Source organism: Salmo salar, chromosome 05 (genome assembly GCF_965601325.2).
Source record: "Salmo salar chromosome 05, fSalSal1, whole genome shotgun sequence".
Lineage (NCBI taxonomy): Eukaryota > Metazoa > Chordata > Actinopteri > Salmoniformes > Salmonidae > Salmo > Salmo salar.
Window position 1 is genome coordinate 74,977,421 of NC_138295.1, and position 24,601 is coordinate 75,002,021.

The following is a 24,601-nucleotide window of genomic DNA, read 5'->3' on the forward strand; positions in this document are numbered from 1 at the left end:
GTAAAATGAAGAAAAACCCTTGTCCAAACTTTTGACTGCTACTGTAAGTAGTACTTTAAAGTATTTTTACTTAAGTACTTTACACCACTGGATTTTATTTGGTTTGAGTGTTTATCTGGCCTTTGCCTGAGTCTTGTTTGTGTGTGCTGAGCGTGTTCCTCTAATTGACCTGAATACGAGCAGCCATCTGTTGGTCTGAAGGCTCTGTGCTGGACAGGGCTGGGCTATAGGCTATAGGCTGCCAGTCAGACTGCCTGGAATATACAGGTAGATGAATCAGGCCAATTATCCTGTTAAGATGTAGGTGAACCACCGCGTGTGGCAGTGAAGATAGTAGAGTGTGTGTGTATGTGTTAGTGTTTGTGGATGAGTACATGGTCAATTTTAAGAATTGACAATCTGTAAAGTTGACAACGGGAAATGAGAAATGCAGCAGGTGTCTTCTGAGCATAATGCAATGTATTACCAACACCAGTGTTGTTGGGGTTATTTCCATTTCAACTACAAAAGTTCACTAAATTAATCGTAATTCAATTCCTCAATTGAAAATCCATATTGATTAATTAAATTAAATTGCCTTTTCAATTCGCGATATGAACTTTCCAGAAAAAACAGAATCTAAATGGAATTGATCCCAACCCTGCAGCATGTAGTATAGCCTACAGAGAAAGAGACTGTGGAAAGGTTGGGGTGAGCCGAGAGAGAGAGAGAGAGAGAGAGAGAGAGAGAGAGAGAGGAGAGAGAGAGAGAGAGAGAGAGAGAGAGAGAGAGAGAGAGAGAGAGAGAGAGAGAGAGAGAGAGAGAGAGAGAGAGAGAGAGAGAGAGAGAGAGAGAGAGAGAGAGAGAGAGAGAGAGAGAGAGAGAGAGAGAGAGAGAGAGAGAGAGAGAGAGAGAGAGAGAGAGATGTTAACACACTCCCCTGGAGTAAATCTCACAATCTGATCAGTGTATGTGGTGAGGTGGATTAACTAACTGACCAACGGAACAGGAGCAGGACACACACAGGCTCTCAGGTAAGGACACTTTCTTTCTGTTCAACAATGTGTAGATTATGACCATTCAGGTTGGATTTATTGACTTTCATTCCAAGATGAATTAGATTATTTCAAGTTCAGTTTGATGTTAGATACAGGTGTATTTCTCTCCAAGGTGATGCTTTCTATCCATTACTACAAATGTTTCTATGGGTCTCTGTCATTACATTCTGACTGACCGAGAGGTCATCTACAAACTTTGTAAACCTGTCTAGTGAAATTCAACTCAATTGATATGACTTTTACCCATTTATCAGATATACTCTGGTTGTGCTGTATTAAGGCCAGGATTGGGGTCAATTGTTCTTCAATCTAGGAGATGACTTGTCATTCAAATTTGTAAAAATCCTCAATTAGATTGGAATTGACAACCCAACCCTGGAAATTATATTGTCATGCTTTGGTGGTCTCCTTCTGGCTTTGGTAAACTCTACTTAATTGCAAACGTAGCCACCATATGAGCAGATATTATGTTTTTGTTGGTCAGCCCTTTTGTAATTAGTGTTAAATGTGCCCGTCAGCTTTAAATGTATCAGTAATCACTGACTTCAATGCCCACTTTAACCATATGGTGCCCGTAGGCCTACTATAAAGTAAAGCTCCCCCTCCCCACACACACACACACACACACACACACACACACACACACACACACACACACACACACACACACACACACACACACACACAGCAGAGGAAAACGTTCTTGTCTCTCGACTCTGTCAGCCTAATAAGTATTTGTAATTAGGTTAATTGGAAGATCTGTGAAAGATAATAAAGGTAGGGCTAAAAAGGCCAAAGAATTGAGATCGGGTGAAACAGGGTTGTGTGGCTCGACAATCTGGCTCTCCTCTAAGCCAGTGTTTCCCAAACTCGGTCCTGGGGCCGCTCCTGGGTGCACATTTTGGTTTTTGCCCTGGCACTACACAGCTGATTCAAGTCACAGACTCATCTTCAAGCTTATATTATATTAAATATTATCTCTCTCTCTCTCTTTATGGCCATATGAATGACTGTCAGTTGAACTGTGCAGTTGAACTGGGTCAAACAATGTCTGGATTGGGAGCGACAGGTGGCCATCAAGGTTTTAGCTGTCACCCCACGTGCCCACACATCTTTATTTACGGTACCGTAATGGTGATTAGATGTGATTAGGAGTGTCTGATTGCTATGGTAACGCCACAATAGATCATTGCCAACCTTTCCCCTTGGGAGGGAAGTGGCGTAGAAAACTGTCGATCGGGCTGGTCATAGAAATAAGAGCAGCAGACTCTTCAACTTGCATGACAAGGTGTGAGTGATCATCAAGAGATTTCTTAAGCAGCCAGTAAAATCGACATTATAATTTCAGAACATACTCTATTCTTAATAATGTGAAGGCTTAGATGCTCACTTTATTTCTTACTGATTTACTTATTTTTTTGTGTTTTCGTTATAATGATCTGGTGTGTGTGCTATCGGTACTCTGTGATTTTGTTTTATTCCAGGCCAATCCCTTGATTAATCTCTCAAAAGCCAATTAATGCATCAACCCTGCAGATGGAATACTGACTATTTCAGGCACGTGCAAAAAACAAAGACTTTCTATTTGATTTAGTCTATTCTCTCTCTCGTAACTTCAAATGCAACAAATTGCCTATCGGTTTACAATGAGTACCACCAGTAGTAGGTTAGTAGCATGTGTTGCCTCACGGTCAGGACAGGGAAGGGGGCGACTGCAGTTTGACTGTTTGTTAGCAGAACAAATTCAAATCAAGTAAAGACTAGCTTGTTTTGACAGCATAGCCTAGCTAACGAGCTGATCCATCTAGTCTACATCAGCGATGATCAGATACTGTATAGACCGCGGTAGTGGCTCTAGCAAGATATTTAACTAAGTTCCTTTCATCTTTGAGCTGGCTTAGTCTATAATTTATGATGAGTGAGTGTGTTTTGGTAGAAAAGTAAAACCTATGTTAAAACAAATCATGGAGAATTTGGCTACAGGAGCAGTAGAAAAATGTAAATGGAATGACGGTCATTTTGGATGGGGGCGCCCTTTTTCTCACTTTGAGACCACCAAAGATCTGTGCACGGCCCTGCCTAGAGTACAGTACTGGCCTCCACACCTACAACTGCAGCCTTGTAGTCTTCCAAACAGCATCCACAGCAATAGAAGGGGAACTACCGGTCCCTGCTACTTTGTGTGCTGTCCTAGACCAAAAGTTAATCAGCTGCATTCTAAACCTCATACTTTTCTTGCAGGTGCTTTCCACAACAGCCCTGGTTCTCCCACACCATAAAATAAGAAACTTTCAGAGGTATCAGACCACAGAGCTATTGGAATATAGCTTTTCTGGTACATGCTGCTTTTAATTCAAAAGAGATAAACTTACATCACACAATTTAAAATGGAGTCTATTTCTTCAACCTCAAACCATAGTCAAAGAGTGCTGAAAATGGGACACAAGTGCATCTCTAAACCCTCGCCGTTACAAACACTCATCCTCTCCACCATCCTCCTCTTCATCTCCCCTACCTCTGCCATGCCAGGGCCTGACTATGGAGGCCACCCGCGGTTCATCTGCATTCCCGTCCCTGCCGATACCGACCCTGCCTGCTTCCCCTCTGGGGGGCCAGTCATGGGGCCTAGCGGGGCAGGGCACCACGCGCCTCCTGTAGGGCCCCCGAACAGTAATGGCTGGTGGGGAATGACAGAGGAGGCTAAAACCACTATTTTACACCTGAGAGAGAGCCTGGTGCAGCAGAAAGAGACCATCTTGGATATGAGAGAGACCATCAGGGAGCTGACCGCCAAGCTCACCCTGTGTGAGGGCTCCGGGCCGGGCATCGGGGCTCACAACGACCACCATGGACCTCCATCTCATCACGGAGGGGCTGGCAGCCATCTGCCTTATGCAGACAACGGTCACCATGGCAACCAGCAGGGTCACCATGGAAACAACAATCATGCCTTGGATGCAGCCGGACACTACCCTGGGAATGGGGGGCACCGGTCGGACAGTGGGCATAACAACAGGGGGAAGGATAAACACGCAACACCAGAGGATATGATATCATCAAAATCGCCGGAGGAACTGGGCAGGATGCTGCAGGCCCTTAAAGAGAGAATGGATAACCTGCAGGTGAGAGAAAGTTCCGTTTAGTACAGAAAGGAGATAATGGAGATGGGGTGGGGTCATGAGGAAAGAGATAAAAGAATGACAGAGGGATGAGAGACAGAGACTAAAATCAGGATTAAGGGATTACTTTAAATTGTTTTGGATAAAAGCGTCTGCTAAATGGCAGATACCTATATTATAATGCGAGAGAGAGAGAGAAAGAGAGAGAGAAGTGGGGTGTAATGTGTTTCCACGTGTCACTTCCTTGTTTTGTCTCAGGTCAGGTGCTGCACATGTCATTGGATTGTTTGGTCAAATAAACAAATCAAGCTGAATAAGAGCTCAGGATAATTACATCTGTTAATCAGTCAATCACATGAAAGTACCACTCTGCCATGCGAGACACCATCTGCCACAGGCAGACAGAGTTCTACATCTTGTTTTCTGGCATCAAAATCCTTTATTTGTAAAAAAAAATCAAGGATCACCATTGTCCCTTTCCTCTGCTACACTGCCAGCCCTGTCTGACTGTCTGGAGCAGAACAGTCTTGGCACAGAGAGAGACTGGCATAACCGTTCCTGACCTGACAGCGAAGTGGCTTTAGGGGTTGGATGATCACCCAGTCTAAATCAAAATGGGCACACTAGACAAGGTTATTGAGCACTGACGGTTTAAATTGATTCTGCTTGAGTATGCTTGGTAGGGTTTGGTATGGTTGGGTGGGTTTCAGGGGCGAAAATCTGATATCAACTTTGGAGGGGACAATTACATTAAATTTTCTCAAGAGCAATTCCTGAGGGGGACACCAAAAGTAGTGCTGTAACACATAGCCTACGTTTAATATGGTAAATGTATATTGAGGAACCAAAGAAATAAGGTGTTTGCCGTACTCCTAACTACCGGTACCCAAAACTACACAACTAATCACAACAGCAATACCATTGCCTTTAACAAATCTTAGTTCAGTCACCAGTTTAAGTTGAGAGTGGGGGTATCCATGGCATTTTCCAATTATGTTCCTATTTTACAAGTCAAAAAAATTGAGAACCTTTCATAATGTTGCCAAACAAAGACTCAACAAACTTACCTGAGACTCCCTGTCTCTGCCAGTCTGTCCCTGCATATCTGTCCCCAACTCTGCTGTCTGTGTGCCATCTGTTGCCTGCTCTGCCTAATGACATCATTGTGAAACATTCCATTAGCATTTCACTTCTTTCTTATGAACATTTTATCAACTAGTCTGAGATATTAGGCTACTAGGGTTCTTACTTTGCGTTTTGGTGTACTGAAAAATACTCTGATGTCCGTCTTTTTTCTGCCATTTTTCTACCTGGTTGGCTACACACACACAGTATGTAGGTTATTTACAGTAGGAGATGGGCTTCTATCATCTTATCTTCTATCATTCTATATGGGCTTCGATCTAAAAGGTAGCTAGCAAATGTGAAACGGATTGCAGTGACAAGAGTTGACAGCTGTATGAGTTCACCATTTACACAACATATGCTGCAAACTTTTGTAATTTTAATCGTTTGTTTCATATTGGCTGGCTTCTAACAATAGCTGAATTTGCAAAGCTAGCGAGCACCAATTCAGTGGTGTTTGCTATAATCTTTGCTACCCGGGTTAAATAAAGGTGAAATAAAATATATAAATAAAAGTTCCCTTGCGACAATTTAGCTTTTGCAACGAGACCATTAAATATATTTAAAACAATGGTAGAAGAGAGTGTAGTTCTGTTCAGTTTATCGCTAACCTTATCACAGGGACTTTGAAGCACTAACTTACATGCATGCTGATCTTGGAATAAATTGACGATAGCAAAGATTCCATCTTTGACGACGCCACATAAATGGAATAGGTACTAGCTAGCTTAATAGTTAATATTTGCGTGCTAGCTCTGCATATTCAGCTAGTGTGTGTGCGCGATTGACTGGATTAACCTCACATCAGTTACGTGCATTGAGTGCCTTTCAGACAGTAGATACGACCTCTACGTTACCTAGCAAGCTAAGGAACTGGCAGTGGATCAAACCATTGTGAGGCAAAGGGTGGGGGGGTCGCAATCTTTTGAAATTTAAAAACGCGCTATTAAGTGTCTATAATCAGCACAATTGCTTTCATTGCGTATTATCAATATTATTTAAATTACATAGTTATGTTTCAGTGATATATTGGGGGGGGCAAATCATATTTTTCCCAGGATGGGGGGGTCGTGTCCCCCCCGTCCCCCCCGGGATTTCCGCCCCTGGTGGGTTTGAGATGAGCAGGGCAGAGCTAGCTGGGCGAGTTTAAGATTGGTAGAGAGAGTTAGGTTAGCTTGGTAGATGGGTAAAATTAGTGCTGCTGGATGGAGCTGGGCAGGGCACATCATTCCTACCTGTTCTCTCTCTCTTGCTTTCTCTCGTAATCCAGGCTTTGTCGTCCAGGTTTGTGGCCTGATTATCAGGCTGTAAGTAGAGATCATGATAATTGACACTGACCTCAGATCTGTACCCTCTGCTGCCCGTGCCATCTGTCTATCGTCACGGTCCCACAGAGAGACCACAAGTCAACGATGTAGAAACTGTCAAATAGCAATACTTTTCTCACTTATCTCTCAATCTGTTTCTCAATCTCAACCATAATAAAAAAAAGAATGTACGTACTGTAGTCAACAGTAAATTAGGTTAGTGTTTGTGTCTCCCTCCCCAGCAGTCAAGGAACACCTCCACCACCTACTCCAGCTCTCTGAAGGAGCTCCTCCAGAGGAAGATCAGTGCTCTGGAGCAGCAGATGCACCACACCGCTGCTGCCCTCAGCAGCAGCCCCGATCACCACGACGACAGCGATCACCACGATGACAGGCACCATGAAGACCACGACGATGACGGGCATCACGACGACAGTCACCATGACGCTCACCATGACAATGACGGGCATCACGACGAAAGTCACCATGACGACCACCCCGATGATCACCATGACGATGGGCAACACGACAACGAGGCAGATAGCCATGGTTACCTGCAGAGAACAGGTTATCGCATACCAGGGCCCAGAGCTGGCCTGCACTCCAACAACAAACTGGACTCTCTACTGAGTAACCTGCACCACACAGGTACCAACAGCAGGAAGAAGACCAAGACCCCTGATGCCTTCCAGATCGGCTTCCCCATGAGAACCAACTACATGTACGGGAAGGTGAAGACGACCCTCCTCCACGAGATCTTTGCCCTCACCCTGTGTCTGTGGATAAAGGAGGGCGCAGGCCCCGGGCTGGGGACCCCCTTCTCCTACTCTGTACCTGGACAGGCCAACGAACTGGTGCTAATCGAGTGGGGCAACAACCCCATGGAGCTGCTGGTGGATGACAAGGTGAGACGGGGAGAGAGAGGGTTGAGTAGAGAGTGGCCATGTCTGAATACCCATAATAGTGTTTTACAGACCTAAACTGCATACTCATTTCGGCTTTTGGTCTAGTGGTATTCACTCGTCTTTTCATCTTTTCCAACGTGTTTGACAACAGCTGATAATCAGAAAAATTGACGTGCTGTACCAAAATTAACAAATTATGGAAGTCTATTTTTGAAATGTCAGTCTATTTATAAAACTGTATTTTTTTCTGCATACTATTTACACTGAACAAAAATATAAACGCAACGTGTAAAGTGTTGGTCCCATGTTTCATGAGCTAAAATAAAAGATAGTGAGAATTTTTCCTTTGCCAAGATCATCCATCCACCTGACAGGTGTAGCTTAACAAGAAGCTGATTAAACAGCATGATCATTACACAGGTTCACCTTGTGCTAGGGACAATAAAAGGCCACTCTAAAATGTGCAGTTTTGTCACACAACACAATGTCACAGATATCTCAAGTTTAGAGGGAGCATGCAATTGGCATGCTGACTGCAGGATAGTCCACCTAAGCTGTTGCTAGATAATTGAATGTTAATTTCTCTACCATAAGCCGCCTCCAACATTGTTTTAAATGTATTTGGCAGTACCTCCAACCGGGCTCACAACCACAGACCACATGTATGGCATCGTGTGGGCGAGCAGTTTTCTGATGTCAACGTTGTGAACAGAGATCCCCATGGTGGTGGTGGGGTCATGGTATGGGCAGACAGACAGAAGCTACAGACAACAAACACAATTGCATTTTATTAATGGCAATTTGAATGCACAGAGATACCGTGACGAGATCCTGAGGCCCATTGTCGTGCCATTCATCCGCTGCCAAGGATCTGTACACAATTCCTGGTAGCTGAAAATGTCCCAGTTCTTCCATGGCCTGCATACTCAACAGACATGTAACCCATTGAGCATGTTTGGGATGCTCTGCATTGACGTTTACGACAGCGTGTTCCAGTTCCTGCCAATATTCAGCAACTTCGCACAGCCATTGAAGAGGAGTGGGACAACATTCCACAAGGCCACAATCAACTGTCTGATCAACTCTATGCGAAGGAGATGTGTCGCGCTGGATGAAGCAAATGGTGGTCACACCAGATACTGACTGGTTTTCTGATCCACGCCCCTACCTTTTCTTTAAGGTATCTGTGACCAACAGATGCATATCTATATTCCCAGTTGTGAAATCCATAGATTAGGGCCCAATGAATTCATTTCAATTGACTGATTTCCTTACATGAACTGTAAATCAGTAAAATAATAAAAATTGTTGCATGTTGTGTTTATAGTTTTGTTCAGTATAATACGCTAGAATGGGTATTCGGACATGGGCAGAGTGCATGCTATATAACTCTCTTGGATTTAACACTTCAGCTGTGAGGATAAAAGCCATGTAAGCCATGTCTCTGTAGCCAAAGGTTTAGCCCAGAAGGCCTGTTGGACTCAGTAGCTCAGATGCTCAGTATATAATAACTAGGCTACACTGAAGAGCACTGTAACTCCGAAGGTTAACCGAATGGACTTTCTGACACCAGTGATCCGTCTTAATGGCGTGACGATGACGTCAGAGAGCAGCTTACTTAGACAGCAGGTGGAGAGAGTCTCAGCCAGAGTGTGAATTACACCATGACTTTCGTGGGTCTCTATCAATTTTTATTTTTACATTTTTTTATGGGACTAATAATAAAGACATCATTTAAACTGTAAAAAATGTATTACCTTTTAATGTGACATTAACATAACCAGTCATGATATTTTCATCTGATTGTCAAACAAATTACTTCAAAAAGTAGGCTACCTATGCGTGTTTATCCACTCAAAAATAATTCCAGCATCCAAACTGCATGTACAGTTGAAGTCAGAAGTTTGCGTACACCTTTGCCAAATGCATTTAAACTCAGTTTTTCACAATTTCTGACATTTAATCCTAGTAAAAATTCCCTGTCTTAGGTCAGTTAGGATCACCACTTTATTTTAAGAATGTGAAATGTCAGAATATTAGTAGAGAATGATTTATTTCAGCTTTTATTTCTTTCATCACATTCCCAGTGAGTCAGAAGTTTACATACACTCAATTAGTGTTTGGTAGCATTGCCTTTAAATTGTTTAACTTGGGTTAAACGTTTCGGGTAGCCTTCCACAAGCTTCCCACAATAAGTTGGGTGAATTTAGGCCCATTCCTCCTGACAGAGCTGGTGTAACTGAGTCAGGTTTGTAGGCCTCCTTGCTCGCACACGCTTTTTCAGTTCTGCCAACAAATGTTCTATAGGATTGAGGTCAGGGCTTTGTGATGGCGACTCCAATACCTTGACTTTGTTGTCCTTAAGCCATTTTGCCACAACTTTGGAAGTATGCTTGGGGTCATTGTCCATTTGGAAGACCCATTTGCGATCAAGCTTTAACTTCCTGACTGATGTCTTGAGATGTTGCTTCAATAATATATCCACATAATTTTCCATGCTGCCACCCACGTGCTTCACAGTTGGGATGGTGTTCTTTGGCTTGCAAGCCTCCCTCTTTTTCCTCCAAACATAACAATGGTCATTATGGCCAAAGAGTTCTATTTTTGTTTCATCAGACCAGAGGACATTTCTCCAAAAATTACGATCTTTGTCCCCATGTGCAGTTGCAAACCGTAGTCTGGCTTTTTTATGGCAGTTTTGGAGCAGTGGCTTCTTCCTTGCTGAGCGGCCTTTCAGGTTATGTCGATATAGGACTTGTTTTACTGTTGATATAGATACTTTTGTACCTGTTTCCTCCAGCATCTTCACAAGGTCCTTTGCTGTTGTTCTGGGATTGATTTGCACTTTTTGCACCAAAGTACGTTCATCTCTAGGTGACAGAACGCAACTCCTTCCTGAGCGGTATGACGGCTGCGCGATCCCATGGTGTTTATACTTGTGTACTATTGTTTGTACAGATGAACGTGGTACCTTCAGGCGTTTGGAAATTGCTCCCAAGGATGAACCAGACTTGTGGAGGTCTGCAATTTTCTTTCTGAGTTCTTGGCTGAGTTCTTTTGATTTTCCCATGATGTCAAGCAAAGAGGCACTGCGTTTGAAGGTAGGCCTTGAAATGCATCCACAGGTACACCTCCAATTGACTCAAATTATGTCAATTAGCCTATCAGAAGCTTCTAAAGCCATGACATAATTTTCTGGAATGTTCCAAGCTGTTTAAAGGCACAGTCAACTTAGTGTATGTAAACTTCTGACCCACTGGAATTGTGATACAGTGAATTATAAGTGAAATAATCTGTCTGTAAACAATTGTTAAAAAAAATATCTGTGCACAAAGTAGATGTCCTAACCGACTTGCCAAAACTATAGTTTGTTAACAAGAAATATGTGGAGTTGTTGAAAAACTAATTTTAATGACTCCAACCTAAGTGTAAACTTCCGATTTCAACTGTGTATTCGCGCCACTTGATGAATGGAAATGGACATGTGTTACAAAACACCAAGAAGTGTGCCTAATGAAATTCAGCCATTGCCATTGATTAGGCCTCAATTAATTGATGCTTCTTGCTGACAAATGGACCTTTTTTGTAGCCTGAAAAGTCTGGACACCTGATAAACAGGATGGTCTGGTCATCCTAACACACGGTCAACTTACCAGACTAGGCTCAGTGTGTAAGCCTATTACCATGAACTTCTACTAGATCTACCGGTAGACAGTTATGTAGTGTTATTTTTTTTTATTGCCGGTCACAAATTTTTTTAAAGTAATGCTCCCTATACTTTCAGTTGTGTTTACCTTCCAGTAGGCTTACATCCCTTCTGGTAGCCTACCTTCTCAGCAGAGGCAATTTTACACACATGAACACACACAAAACAGGTAGCCTACATCCAATATAATACATGAGTTAAATAAATCAAAACATGTTTTACACCCTTGTTCATGAGTTAGTCCATAGTTAATGAGTTAATGCTTGGAGTCTTCACAGATCGTGTGACATAAAACACTTCCTTTCTGTCCTTACATTGATGAAATTGATGACAGTGTTATTTATAATTTATTAAGCATTTAACAATTGAATTAGAACATTGAAAGTTAATCATTTATCCTCTTCTAACCAAAGAGTCACCTTGTAGGCCTACTGTCATTAACGTATAGCCTACTTGTTGGATGGATTGGATGCACATTGGGGTCTAGCTGGAGACTAGTTGCCTAGTGATATTGTCTACCATCATCAGCTGATTCAGGAAAGAAAACAAATATTGATAGAAATAATAAAGCTAAATAAATGGTCTACTATGGCCACGGATGGCACAGAGAAACCGAGGTAAAGACAGTTTCAAGTTGAATATTCAACGGATATTCGTGCTTCAAACCTCAATAGCTTTCAAACCACTTGAGCCACAGACTCCAAATAAGTATCATGATAGTGGAAAAATTCGCACAACATTGCACATGTCTTATTTTCACGATTTGGATATTAATTTGCTTTCCAAAGCTCATAAATGTGGAGATGTGAGCAGCATTTTGTATTCCTAGTTTAATTAGTTAGGGAGCATAAACGAAGTACAAACTTTTTTCAGAATCTACATTCAGTGGCCCTACACATTGCACAGCCTTTAGTTTGTCCATTTTCATCTCGCTCGATTTTACATAAATGTCTCAAACTTTCTAATTTCAATAGCTCCTTGGTCATGTGACCTACTGGACTCAAACAAGGTTCAGAATGTCCACTGACTACCCTTCTATTTTGCACACACTTTGGTTTGTCTGTTTTCATCTCACACGTTTTTACATTAATTTAGTAAACTTTTGAATTTCAATAGCTCCTTGGTCATGTGACCTACTGACCTCAAACAAGGTTCAGAATGTACACTCGGTGGGCCTACACATTGCACACCCTTTAGTTTGTCATTTTCATCTCACAAGATTTTGCATACATTTTTCAAACTTTCTAATTTGTTACCTACTGACCTCAAACTACTTTCAGAATGTCCATGGACTGGCGGAGATGGGTGCCGTGAGGCGTCCAGCGCGGTAACGCGACCGATCCCAGAGAAGCTGGCGGGAGCCCCGGGGCGAGTTCTCTTTTCTTTGTGAAGGGCAGGGCGCCCTGGAATGGGTTCGCCCCGAGACAGGGGCCCAAGCCCTGGAAAGCGTTGCGGTTCCGGTGGCGTCCGGTGAGCTCTCGCTGGCCCTTGAAAATCCGGGGGAGAGGGTGTAAATCTCGCACCGGGCCGTACCCATATCCGCAGCAGGTCTCCAAGGTGAACAGCCTCTGGCACGTTAAAACAATGTAGGTAAGGGAAGTCGGCAAGTCAGATCCGTAACTTCGGGATAAGGATTAGCTCTAAGGGCTGGGTCGGTCAGGCTGGGGGAGCAGTCGCTCCGTCACCCTCCTCTCGCCACTGTTGGAAGTTCGTTATGGGGCCCATCTCGCGGTCTCTCGTGCGTGGTCTCGCAAGGGGCTGTGTGCGGGGCTTCGTCGGGTGGTGTCTGTTGGCAGGCCAAAGGTGGACCTGTGGAGGATTGGGTCAGGCAGTTGGTGGCGGCGACTCTGGACCCGTGCTAGGCTATTCTCGCGGATCTCCCCAGCTACGGCGCTCGCCGGCCCTGTTCTAAGTCGGCGCCTAGCAGCTGACTTAGAACTGGTGCGGACCAGGGGATTCCGACTGTTTAATTAAAACAATTCATTGCGAAGGCCCGGGGTGGGTGTTGACGTGATGTGATTTCTGCCCAGTGCTCTGAATGTCAAAGTGAAGAATTTCAATGAAGCACGAGTAAATGGCGGGAGTAACAATGACTCTCTTAAAGAGTCCGTAGCCTTAGTAAGGGACATAACGAGGTAGCCTTCTAGTAGGGCTCTTCCAATCCCTCCCTGTATGTCACCTGTTTTCAGGTGTCGCTAACGATGCAAACCAAACGGGAGTTACCTCGCTACTTGTCCGTACACAAAGAGAGTCCTGCAGATGGTGACGGCTGTTGATCTTTAACGGAAGGCAGCAGTCGGTCCTGGAATATGGGGCTTTCGGTCAAGCATGAAAATGTGAGGGCAGTTCCACCAAACTCAATGATTTGCTGCGGGGCTTTTGCAAACAAATTCTGACCTTGACAGGAAGCCAATCAGAGAATGATGGCTTGAACGCATCCCTGGCTTTGGCTGGGAGAGGGGAGTTAAGTCCTGGGAGAAGGCTGATGAAAGTGTACTACTCGCATCAGTCTGATCACAGAGCGGCTATGGTGAAACATTTAAACACACGTCCCCCGTATACTTAGCTAACTGTAAACCGCAAAGGTTTGAATCGAATGCTGGCTTCGGCTGGACCCGCTAACAGTGGAACACTAAATGGAGATGGAATGTGCTTAGCGGTTATGGACACTGCAAGGTCTCAGGTCCGCCTGGGTGTGGAACTCTACACATTCTATGTGGGAGCTCTTCTCCACGCTCCTTGGAGCATGGAGGAGAGCATGTGGAGCTTGTGGAGATGGCATGTGCCTTACCATTAGCTGACACTACCAGGCCTCAAGCTTGCCTGAGTGCGAGACACCCCACATTGTAGATGGGGAGGTCTCACCTACGCTCACTAAACTCGAAGCGGAGACTAAACCCATTGGCCTTTCAGTGATCGGGCATTGCATGGATCTGGATCTTGCCCTATGAAGTGGGGAGAGGTATCTCCAGCTTGTCTGGGGAGGGAGGCCTACATCTGATGTGGGTAATACCATCCACGCCCATTGATTTGCTGCGGACCCATAAAATGGACAAAAGAAGCCTAGGTTCACACTGGGCACAGATCACTGAATGTCAACTTGATGAAATTCAAAGGAGCATACCCACCCGTCGCGGTCGCACTCAATTCACCCAAGCACATTTAGTGCATGTGCTTGGCTGAGGAGCCAATGGTGCGAAGCTACCATCTGTGGGATTATGACTGAACGTCTCTAAATCAGAATCCCCCCCTAAACGTAACGATACCGTAGCACCACAGATCTTCGGATGGCCCAGGATAGCCTGCATCTTTTGGCAGGTGAGTAGAGCCGTTCGTGACGGGGTTGGAGTGCGGCCGGATGAGTTGCCACCCCTCTCCTGATGTGCACAGCATTTTGTGGGGAACCTGGTGCTAAATCCCTTGTAGATGACCTGAATCTGGGTCAGGGTTTTGTACGTAGCAGAGCAGCTCGCTCGCTGCAATCTATTGAAAGTCAGCCCTCGATCCAAGCTTTTGTCGGGAACGGAATGCGTCTTCCTCCACCATACTCCTTCTTTACTTACAGGTTACCAGGTGCATGCAGAAGGGCCAGGGGCCAGAGGCCAGACACAGAGTGTGAGAGAGCCCAGGCAGGCAGGTAGAAGGCTTAAGACATTGACATGGGGCTCTGGATAGGTAGGGGGCTAGGTGGTGGTCGCCCATCCGGCCAGGCTCGTCCTCTGGTGGGACTGTAAGTCAGGTTGGGAATCGCTGTGGAAGTCAAAGGGTCACCAGGTGCACGAGGAGGCCTCCATCAAGGCGGGGCGCACTCAGAGTTTGAGCAGGGGCGGCCGGACTCGGGGGCCATGGAGGTTGGAGTGGGGACTTAGTCTCTGAGTGGAAAAAAGCGGGCGGGTCAACAAGTGCACAGAGCCTGTTTCGGGTTACCAGGTGCACAGAGCCTATTTCAGGTTACCAGGTGCACATGGTTCCTGACAGCAGGAATATGATGTCTTAGTGTCCAGGGAGGGGTGCTTAAGTGTGGGTGTCCCGGTTCGCCTGGTGGGCAAGGTTATGGAGATGGCTGAGCCCCGGCCGGGACGCGGTGATGGGTGATGCCCAGTGAGAGGGGTGTTGACTGGGTAGGGAGAGTAGGTGTGGAGGCCTGGAGGTCTGTAGTTCCAGGGAGTAAGCTATACACTCTCAGACCCAGGGAGAGGGCAGGCAGGCGGGCAGGGAGTGTAGGCCTAGAGGCCTGGAGTCAGAGTTCACCAGGTCAATGGGGGCCTGCCTGGAGTTCAGGAAGGCCCCAGGGAGAAGGCCCAAGTGAATAGGTGTGAGTGACACTGTCCTTCTGGGGAGCAGAGCAGGCAATTCATGTAAAATGGTGTGAGATGAAAATGGACAAACGAAAGTGTGTGCCATGTATAACGCTAGTCAGTGGATATTCTGAAAGTAGTTTGAGGGTTGTAGGTCACATGACCAAGGAGCTATTGAGATTAGAAAGTTTGAAACATTCATCTCAAATCACCTGAGATGAAAAGTGACCAACTAAAGAGTTTGCAATATAGAAGTGTAGTCAGTGGACATTCTGAACCTTGGTTGGGGACAGTAGGTCACATGACCAAGGAGCTATTGAAATTCTAAAGTTTACAAAATTAATCAAAAAACGTGTGAGATGAAAATGGACAAACCAATGGGTGTGCAACATAGAAGGGTAGCCATTGGACATTCTGAACCTTGTTTGAGTCCAGTAAGTCACATGACCTAGGAGCTATTGAAATTAGAAACATTGAAAAACATAAAAATTAATGTAAAATTGTGTGAGATGAAAATGGACAAACAAAAGGTAATGCTACATATATGGCTACTCAGTGGATATTCTGACACCAGTTTGACGGTTGTAGGTCACATGACCAAGGAGCTATTGACATTTGAAAGTTTAGAAAATGTATGTAAAATCGTTTGACATGAAAATGGAAAAACAAAAGGGTGTGCAATATATTAGGCTTGCCAGTTTGTATTCTGACAGCATTTTGAGGGTTGTAGGTCACATGACCAGAGAGCTATTGAAATTCAAAACAATGAAAACAGAACAATTAATTTAAAATCACCTGAGATGAAAATGGATGAACTAACGGGTGTGCAATATATAAGGCTAGTGACTGGATGTTCTGAAAGTAGTTTGAGGGTTGTAGGTCACATGACCAAGGAGCTATTGAAATTAGAAACATTGAAAACATTGAAATGTATGTAAAATTGTGTGAGATGAAAATTGACAAACAAAGGTTGTGCTACATATAAGGCTATTCGGTGGATATTCTGAAATTAGTTTGAGGGTTGTAGGTCATAAGACTAAGAGAAGCTATTGAAATTTGAATCTTTAAAATATTCCCGTGAAATCTCATGAGATGCAAATGGACAAACAAAAGGGTGTGCAATGTGTAGGCCCACTGAGTGTACACTATAAACCTTGTTTGAGGTTAAAACAAAGAAATTAAAATAAATAATTTTAAATAGTGTGAGATGTAAACCGACCAAAAAAAAGTGTCTGCAATGTGTGTCTATGCCATGGAGTTAGCTACAACCCGTTTTGAAAGTTTTAGGAGAAATGGTTAAAGAGCTACTGAAATTTGAAAAATGTGATTTGTCATTATGTTGATGGTCCCTAACTGCTGTTCGTGGACATAAGGAAAACGACAGACGAATATCCTTGTTCTGTAAGATGAAATATTACATTTTACATTTTAGTCATTTATCAGACGCTCTTATCCAGAGCGACTTACAGTAGTGAATGCATACATTTCATACTTCATACTAGCTAACATGAATCTGTTTTTACCTCGGTCACAGAGAACACCAGTTCCCACGCGCACCTGAAAAACAACGAATGAGCGCTCTAAACAGCTGACTGACAAAAGCAAACAATGATAAATCAACAGATAAATCTAATGATTGGAATAGGCTATTTTTTTATCAAGGACGCATGGCAAACAAATGGCGAAAATTAGGAAGTACAAAGGAAAATCTATGTGTAAAGGAACTCAGCTTAGGCCGAAACTCAGCACTACTGAGTGGACAGTGCTGCCACATATAAATAAATGGTTTAAAGCATGACAGAGAGGTGGGGGTATTTGTTTCATTTGGAAACATTTATTTACATATTTACCACTGTAAAACATATTTACCACTACATTTTAAACAAACAGGAGAGTAGTTCATTTGCATAATATAGAGACTCCCCCCAGTAATTCACAACCTTGGTCTCAGCCCTCATGAAAAAATACTACGGAGTTACTACTCAGCAATACTACACAAGATCGACACAACCATACTGGTTTTACTATTTGATTGCTATTGAGATGTGTAGTAAACCAGTAGTGATTTATGTAGTCATTTAAATAGTAAATGAGTGACAAATTGGGACCTTTCATCACTGGTGAACAATGCATATTTCCTATTTAAATCACTACATAATTCTCCCTTAATGACTTCTGTGTAACTTCTGAACTTTTGGGTATTTACTACTTAAAACCTACACATACCTACACAATTCCTACATGTTCATTATTGAATTACTACACAAAGCCTACTGCTGTATGCCTACTCAATCCCTATTGAATTTCTACTGCCATTTGTGCGTGTAGTGTCACTACTGATCACTACTGAATTGCTCCTGATCCTTTTTCATTTCCTAAAAAGTTATAGAAATGGCTAAACAACGACATGAAAGTATTCATAAAACTTAAAGGAACTGGTGCCAGCATAAGGGCTAACTATGAAAGACAGGATGACAAAGGATGGAAGAGGATTACATTCAGGATTGGAAAAAACAGTAGCTAGCTAACAACAGCCAACTACTTCCTGTCTTGTCTTTTGTGGTCACGAAACGCCGGTGTTGTCTGGCTGTAGTGTTGTGACCACTTATTTACTACCAACATCAAGTAGTAAAAACTCTACTTGATTACTATTGACAAGCCTGTGTAGTAAACCTGTAGTGTTTTAACTACTTATTTACTGCCAACGTCAAGTCATCAAGTAGTACAAATTTTTACCTGTTTACTACTGGAAACACACAAGTTATTTCCTTGTGCTGTCAACTTGGTAGTACTCAATCCCTACTCTCCTCCCTTCCCTCCAGGCAGTGACTCTGCCCCTTTCTATCAGCGATGGGAAATGGCACCATGTGTGTGTGACGTGGTCGACGAGAGACGGTGAGTGGGAGGCGTACCAGGACGGGGTGAAGAGGGGCTCTGGGGAGAACCTGTCCGCATGGCATCCCATCAAACCTGGAGGGGTCTTCATCCTCGGACAGGAACAGGTAATCTTCAAATTCTTTCAGTTGGGTTGTTGAGTGTTTACAAAAAGCTTCTGCATTACACAAGACAAGAAAAGTGCAGACTAAGCCATTTTCCCTGCGACCTCACTCATTAACCCCTTGAGCAAGGCTGTTAACCCCCAACAACAAACTGCTCCCCAGGCGCCTATGCAGTGGACGTCGATTGAGGCAGCCCACCGTGCTTCTCTGATTCAGAGGGGTTGGGTTAAATGCGGAAGCCACATTTCAGTTGAATGCATTCAGTTGTGCAACTGACTAGGTATCCCCTTTCCCTTCCTGTCTTCCCTCCTCAAGCCCATAATTTCACCTATTATTGACTGAGTCCCTTATCCTAGTATAGCCTCCTTTTATGTGTCACAAAAACGGCTGTCTAGAACTCTAAGGCTATGTTTACACAGGCACACAACTCTGTTCTTTTTTTTTACCACTAATTGGTCTTTTCAGCTATTGACAATAATTGGGCAAAAGATCAGAATTGGGCCACCAGTGTAAACGCAGCCCAAGCAAAGGGACTGTTGTGCGTGCGCCCTTAACCAACCACAAAGCAGTCACTTCACTAGCATGGGCTTTCTCTCAGAAACAGTGATCGTGGTTGGGGTTAAGGTCAGAGTCATTACTGTGTAATCCTAGCCTCTGACCTCTGAACCCTGACCTTGTCTCATTTAGAGGAGCAGATAGGTTTTGTCATATAATGAATGCAGACTACCACCTACTACTACACAACATACATACAACGCACAGGAGGTTGGGGAGGACAGGCTCATGGTAATGGCTGGAGTGGAATAGGTGGAATGGTATCAAGTACATCAAACACATGGTTTTCATTCGATGCCATTCCATTCGCTCCGTTCCGGACAATATTATGAGCCGTTCTTCCCTCAGCAGCATCCTGTGATCCTAAGCTAGCCACAAACAATCCCCATTATTTAGTTTAAATGCATTTATGGCTCCTTTCTTAAGTACAAATCCTAACTTTAGAATGAGCCTAACATGCATGACCTTGTCTCTCTCCTCCAGGACACTCTGGGAGGTCGTTTCGACGCCACACAGGCATTTATGGGGGACATCTCTGACCTCCAGATGTGGGCTAATGTCCTCACGGCCCATGACATCTACAGCCTGGCCTCCTGCAACGGCCACCTCAGCGGGGACGTCATCACCTGGTCCGAGAACGCGGTGGAGCTCCACGGAGGGGTCACCAAGTACCCCTTCGACCCCTGTCACTAAGGGCAACCAACTATTATAACATTACCAATGGATCCATATCACACACATACTTAAAAGTGCTCCTATCGAAGAAGGATTTTTTTCCTATCCAGAGGGGTATGAGATCACACGGAATAGAGGATCCACTCCACTTAATATTACCACCTGACTAAAGTTATGCCTTCCTTTTAGTCTGAAAGACTGAAGACCCCCATTCCCAGAGACTGTGTTATGACTAATATAGAATTAAAAAATGTTGATAATGAAATGGACTATGTATACAGTGCCTTCAGAAAGTATTCATACCCCTTGACTTATTCCATGTTTTGTTGTGTTACAGCCTGAATTCTAAATGTATTAAATTATAACAGATGTTCACCCATCTACACATAATACCCCATAATGACAAAGTGAAAACATGTTTTTGTACATTTTTGCAAATGAATTGAACATAAAATACAAAAATAACCATTTACACAAGTATACACACCCCTGAGTTAATTCTTTGTAGAAGCAACTTTGGCAGTGATTACAGCTATGAGTCTTTCTGGGTAAGTCTCTAAGAGCTTTCCACACCTGGATTGTGCAATATTTTACAATTCTTCAAGCTCTGTCAAATTGGTTGTTGATCATAGACAACCATTTTCATAGATTTTTAAGTAGAGTTAAGTCAAAACCATAACTTGACCGCTCAGGAACATTCACATCTGCTTGGTAAGCAACTCCAGTGTAGATTTGGTTTTGTGTTTTAGGTTATTGTCCTGCTGACATATGAATTAATCTCCCAGTGTCTGTTGGAAAGCAGACTGAAACAAGTTTTTCTCTAGGATTTTGCCTGTGCTTAGATCTATTGCATTTATTTTTAATCCTGAAAAACTCCCCAGTCCTTAACAATTACAAGCATACCCATAACATGATGCAGCAACCACTATGCGTGAAAATATGGAGAGTGGTACTCAGTAATGAGCTGTATTGGATTTGCTCCAAACATAACACTTTATATTCAGAACAACAAGTTAATTGCTTTGCCACATTTTTTGCAGTATTACTTTAGTGCCTTGTTCAAAAAAGGATTCATGTTTTGGAATATTGTTTATTCTGTACAGGCTTCCTTCTTTTCACTCTGTCAATTAGATTTGCATTGTTGTGTAACTACAATGTTGTTGATCCATCCTCAATTTGTTCCTGTCACAGCCAAATTCACTGCTTGACTGTGAGGGACCTTACAGATAATTGTATGTGTCGGGAACAGAGAAGAGGTAGTCATTAAAAAAATCATGTTAAACACTAATATTGCACACAATAAGTCCATGCAACTTGTGTGACTTTTTAAGCAAAATTGTACTCCTGAACTTATTTTAACTTGCCATAACAAAGGGGTTGAATATTTATTGACTTAAGACATTTCAGCTTTTCATTTTTAATTATTTTGACATTATTGGGTATTGTGTGTAGGCCAGTGACAAAAAATCTAAATGTAATCAATGTTTTATTCAGGCTGTAACACAACAAATGTAGAATAAGTCAAGTGGTGTGAATACTTTCTAAAGGCACTGTATATGTATCTGTTTTTCTAGCTTCTATTTGACCCTTTATTAGTGTTACTAAAATGTTACTGCTGTTTTAATGTCACAACAAGGATAATATGACATATTGTCATATAGTTGATAAAGATCAATAGATATTGTTGTTACGGTACACAGCATCCTTATAGTGGGCCTGTATAATTGACTTTGAAAGTGGTTACATAGGTAGAAGGAGAGAGTGAGGTTGACCAATGGATTCTCTTTGAAAGAAGATTCCTTGAAAAATACAGCTACTATACCAAAGAAACCAAAGAAAAGTTAGACTAATTCATTTGTTTAGTCTTTTTATGTTTTTTCCTGTTTTCCTGTGATATAAGTACATTGAGTACATTTTCTTAAAGCCGGAGTCCTTAGATGTTACATCCATTTTTTGTCTTATAAATTAATGATATATACCCATTGATTCTTGAAGAATATAACTTAGAAATGAATCATGAGCTTAATTCAAATGTCATACCATATCAGAACCCAAAATATAAACTTGTTTTACTCCAATATTTGTGAACAATGTAAATGTAAACAAACACTGTATAGCCTCCAAACATGGTTTAAACTGATAATGTTGATATCATGGGTGGTCAGTCTTTGCATCCACAGCTCCGTCTATGAATTTAAGAGTGGTTACATTTCTCCAGGCCCATATCTCAGCTTAATACCAAAACAGAGGTGGGGTGACCTCTTGTTTCAATTCAGGATTCTAGCTTTGTGTTATTGTTTTGATTTCAGAAAAATGTTTAAATGGTTTACCTGAGACATGAATTCCCAGCAAAGAAATGTGCTTTATGAGTCTTTATATGTATACTGAACAAAAATATAAATGCAGCATGCAACAATTTCAAAGATTTTACTGAGTTACAGTTAATTAAGGAAATCTGTCAATTGAAAGAAATTCATTACGCCCTAATCTATGGATTTCACATGATTGAGCAGGGGCGCAGCCATGGGTGAGCCTACGAGGGCATAGGCCCACCCACTTGGGAGTCAGGTCCACCCACTGGGGAGCCAAGCACAGCCAATCAGAATGAGTTTTTCCCCACAAAAGGGCTTTAATACAGACAGAAATACTCCTCAGCCCTCAGCGACTTATGGTAGAGAAACTAACATTCAATTCTCTGGCAACAGCTCTGTTGGACATTCCTGCAGTCAGCAGGCCATTTGCACACTCCCTCAAAACTTGAGACATCTGTGGCATTGTGTTGTGACAAAACTGTACATTTTAGAGTGGCCTTTTATTGTCCCCAGCACAAGGTGCACCTGTGTAATGATCATGCTGTTTAATCAGCTTCTTGATATGCCACACCTGTCAGGTGGATGGATTATCTTGGGAAAGGAGAAATGCTCACTAACAGTAATGTAAAAAAAATTTGTGTACAAAATTTGAGAGAAATAAGCTTTTGGTGCGTATCGAACATTTCTGAGATATTTTATTTCAGCTCATGAAACATGGGACCAACACTTTACATGTTGAGTTCATATTTTTGTTCAGTATACATACAACACATTTTAAAGCTTGATTTAATGTATGATGAATTGTGCTACATATGGGAGTGAAAATGTAAGGGAGTTACCCCACATTTTTCTTTACCTCTCTTTTTAATGTAGGAGTCAAGTTTCACCCCTAGACCAAGAATCAGCAAAACAGATTTACGATTTTATTTACAATGCACTTTGTATTTAGCAGGTAAGAAAGTTCCACTGAAATTGAGTTCTTGTTATTTAGCAATATTGAACAGAAGTGTGTGTTCATTTGTACTACTTTATTTGTCAATGTTTGTACCTTTTTATTTGAAATCGTTTTGTTGTTTGATGGCCAAGTTTATAAAACATTTCTCAAATTCCTTTTTTATTAAAATGTTATATTAGGCTAATATAACATTTGCTGAAATAACATTGAGGCTTTGGAAATGTTTGATCTGGCTGTGTTTCTATCAGTAGACGTTGTCTGTGAATACTGCACACGTGTCAGAAACTATTTGATACTATTTGTAAATAAAAACCTTGATGTGGCTGTTTGAATGTTTATTTACTAATCCATTTATGTTCTTGAATCCTATTCTGACCTCAGACTGCACCTGACGTCTTGTTTGACCTGTCTGCTTTCCTCACTGCTGATAGCCTGCTACTAACACCCATCACACACAATCAATCTCTCAGCAACCCAATGTGGCCACACTACAGTACCCACAGGTCACCACATCAGGGCAGGCGGCACTAGAGATGGGGTGGCCTATACCAGTGGAGGCTGCTGAGGGGAGGACGGCTCATAATAATGGCTGGAACGGAGCGAATGGAATGGTATAACTAGGTGTTTGATGTATTTGATACTAGTCTACTCATTCCGCTCCAGCCGTTACCAACAGTCTGTCCTCCCAAATTAAGGTGCCACCAATCTCCTGTGACCTATACGGTGGAGATTTGCTTGATTGATCCCATTTTACCTTGTTATCCATGATGGCATGCATGCACTCACAGCTCAGATGTGAACTTAGAACACACATTTAAGCCTGAAGATCTTGTTCCACCTAATGCAGGTGTCAAACTCATTCCATGAAGGGCCTAATGTCTGCGGGTTTTAGTTTTTTCCTTTCAATGAAGTCCTAGACAACAGGGTGAGGGGGAGTTCCTTACTAATTAGTGACCTTAATTCATCAATCAAGTACAAGAGAGGAGTGAAAACCTGCAGGCACTTGGCCCTCTGTGGAATGATTTTGACACGTGCCCTAATGTCTCTTCCTGCCCTTCCTTGTTGGAACATGCAATCTCTTTTGAGTACCAGTCACTGATTCCTAAACGGTGGGTCAAGACCCAATTGGGCCATGGCCAGCTTGTCATGGGTCATGGCTGGATTTGGTCTGGGTTGTAGGGTTGTCTATATTTGGTGGGTCACACCATAGATTTAGATCAACCTCGCATCATTGAATGTGTCCCTTTACGACGTCTGTGAGAGCATGGACAGCGCCATTGAAGCCATCTCCATTTTGAAGCAGTCCATTTTTTTCTGCGAATTGGCAAACAAACTGAGTGTCCACACTGCCACCTGTACTGTGTTGTTAAAACAGATATAAAGCCAAGGTTGGCGATTTACTGTCACATGCAGTTATGGAATGCTTGCTCATGAGTATGATTCATTGGCTGATCCCACCTGATTACCCAGATGGAATCATGTGATCCTTCCTTAACCCATAGAAAGTCCCACCCAGTTGACTACTTCAAAATGGTGAAAGTCCTCAATGGTGCCGCCCATGCTAAAACGACCTTTTGGACCCTAGAGTCATTCTCTATGGGTCACGCA

General features: G+C 42.8%; 1 protein-coding gene across 2 annotated transcripts; it reads left to right on the plus strand.

Annotated features, from left to right (window-relative positions):
* Positions 1-926: 926 nt before the first annotated feature.
* Positions 927-23,321, plus strand: LOC106605751 (neuronal pentraxin-2-like). 2 transcript variants are annotated; one of them, XM_014201657.3, is made up of 5 exons: positions 927-1,013; positions 3,279-4,159; positions 6,831-7,493; positions 18,320-18,499; positions 19,535-23,321. In XM_014201657.3, the coding sequence occupies exons 2-5, from the start codon at positions 3,425-3,427 to the stop codon at positions 19,742-19,744; spliced, it is 1,788 nt and encodes a 595-aa protein (XP_014057132.1). In that variant the 5' UTR covers positions 927-1,013; positions 3,279-3,424; the 3' UTR covers positions 19,745-23,321. The 2 variants fall into 2 exon arrangements, with proteins under 2 accessions (XP_014057132.1, XP_014057133.1); XM_014201658.3 differs by having other exon boundaries at positions 6,834-7,493.
* Positions 23,322-24,601: the final 1,280 nt, after the last annotated feature.

Bases quoted from the DNA above. Each gene is read 5' to 3' on its own strand.
- LOC106605751 (XM_014201657.3), top strand. From the start codon at position 3,425: ATGGAGTCTATTTCTTCAACCTCAAACCATAGTCAAAGAGTGCTGAAA. The intron at 7,494-18,319 runs GTGAGACGGGGA...CCTTCCCTCCAG, and splicing joins AGCTGCTGGTGGATGACAAG to GCAGTGACTCTGCCCCTTTC. The intron at 18,500-19,534 runs GTAATCTTCAAA...TCTCTCCTCCAG, and splicing joins TCATCCTCGGACAGGAACAG to GACACTCTGGGAGGTCGTTT.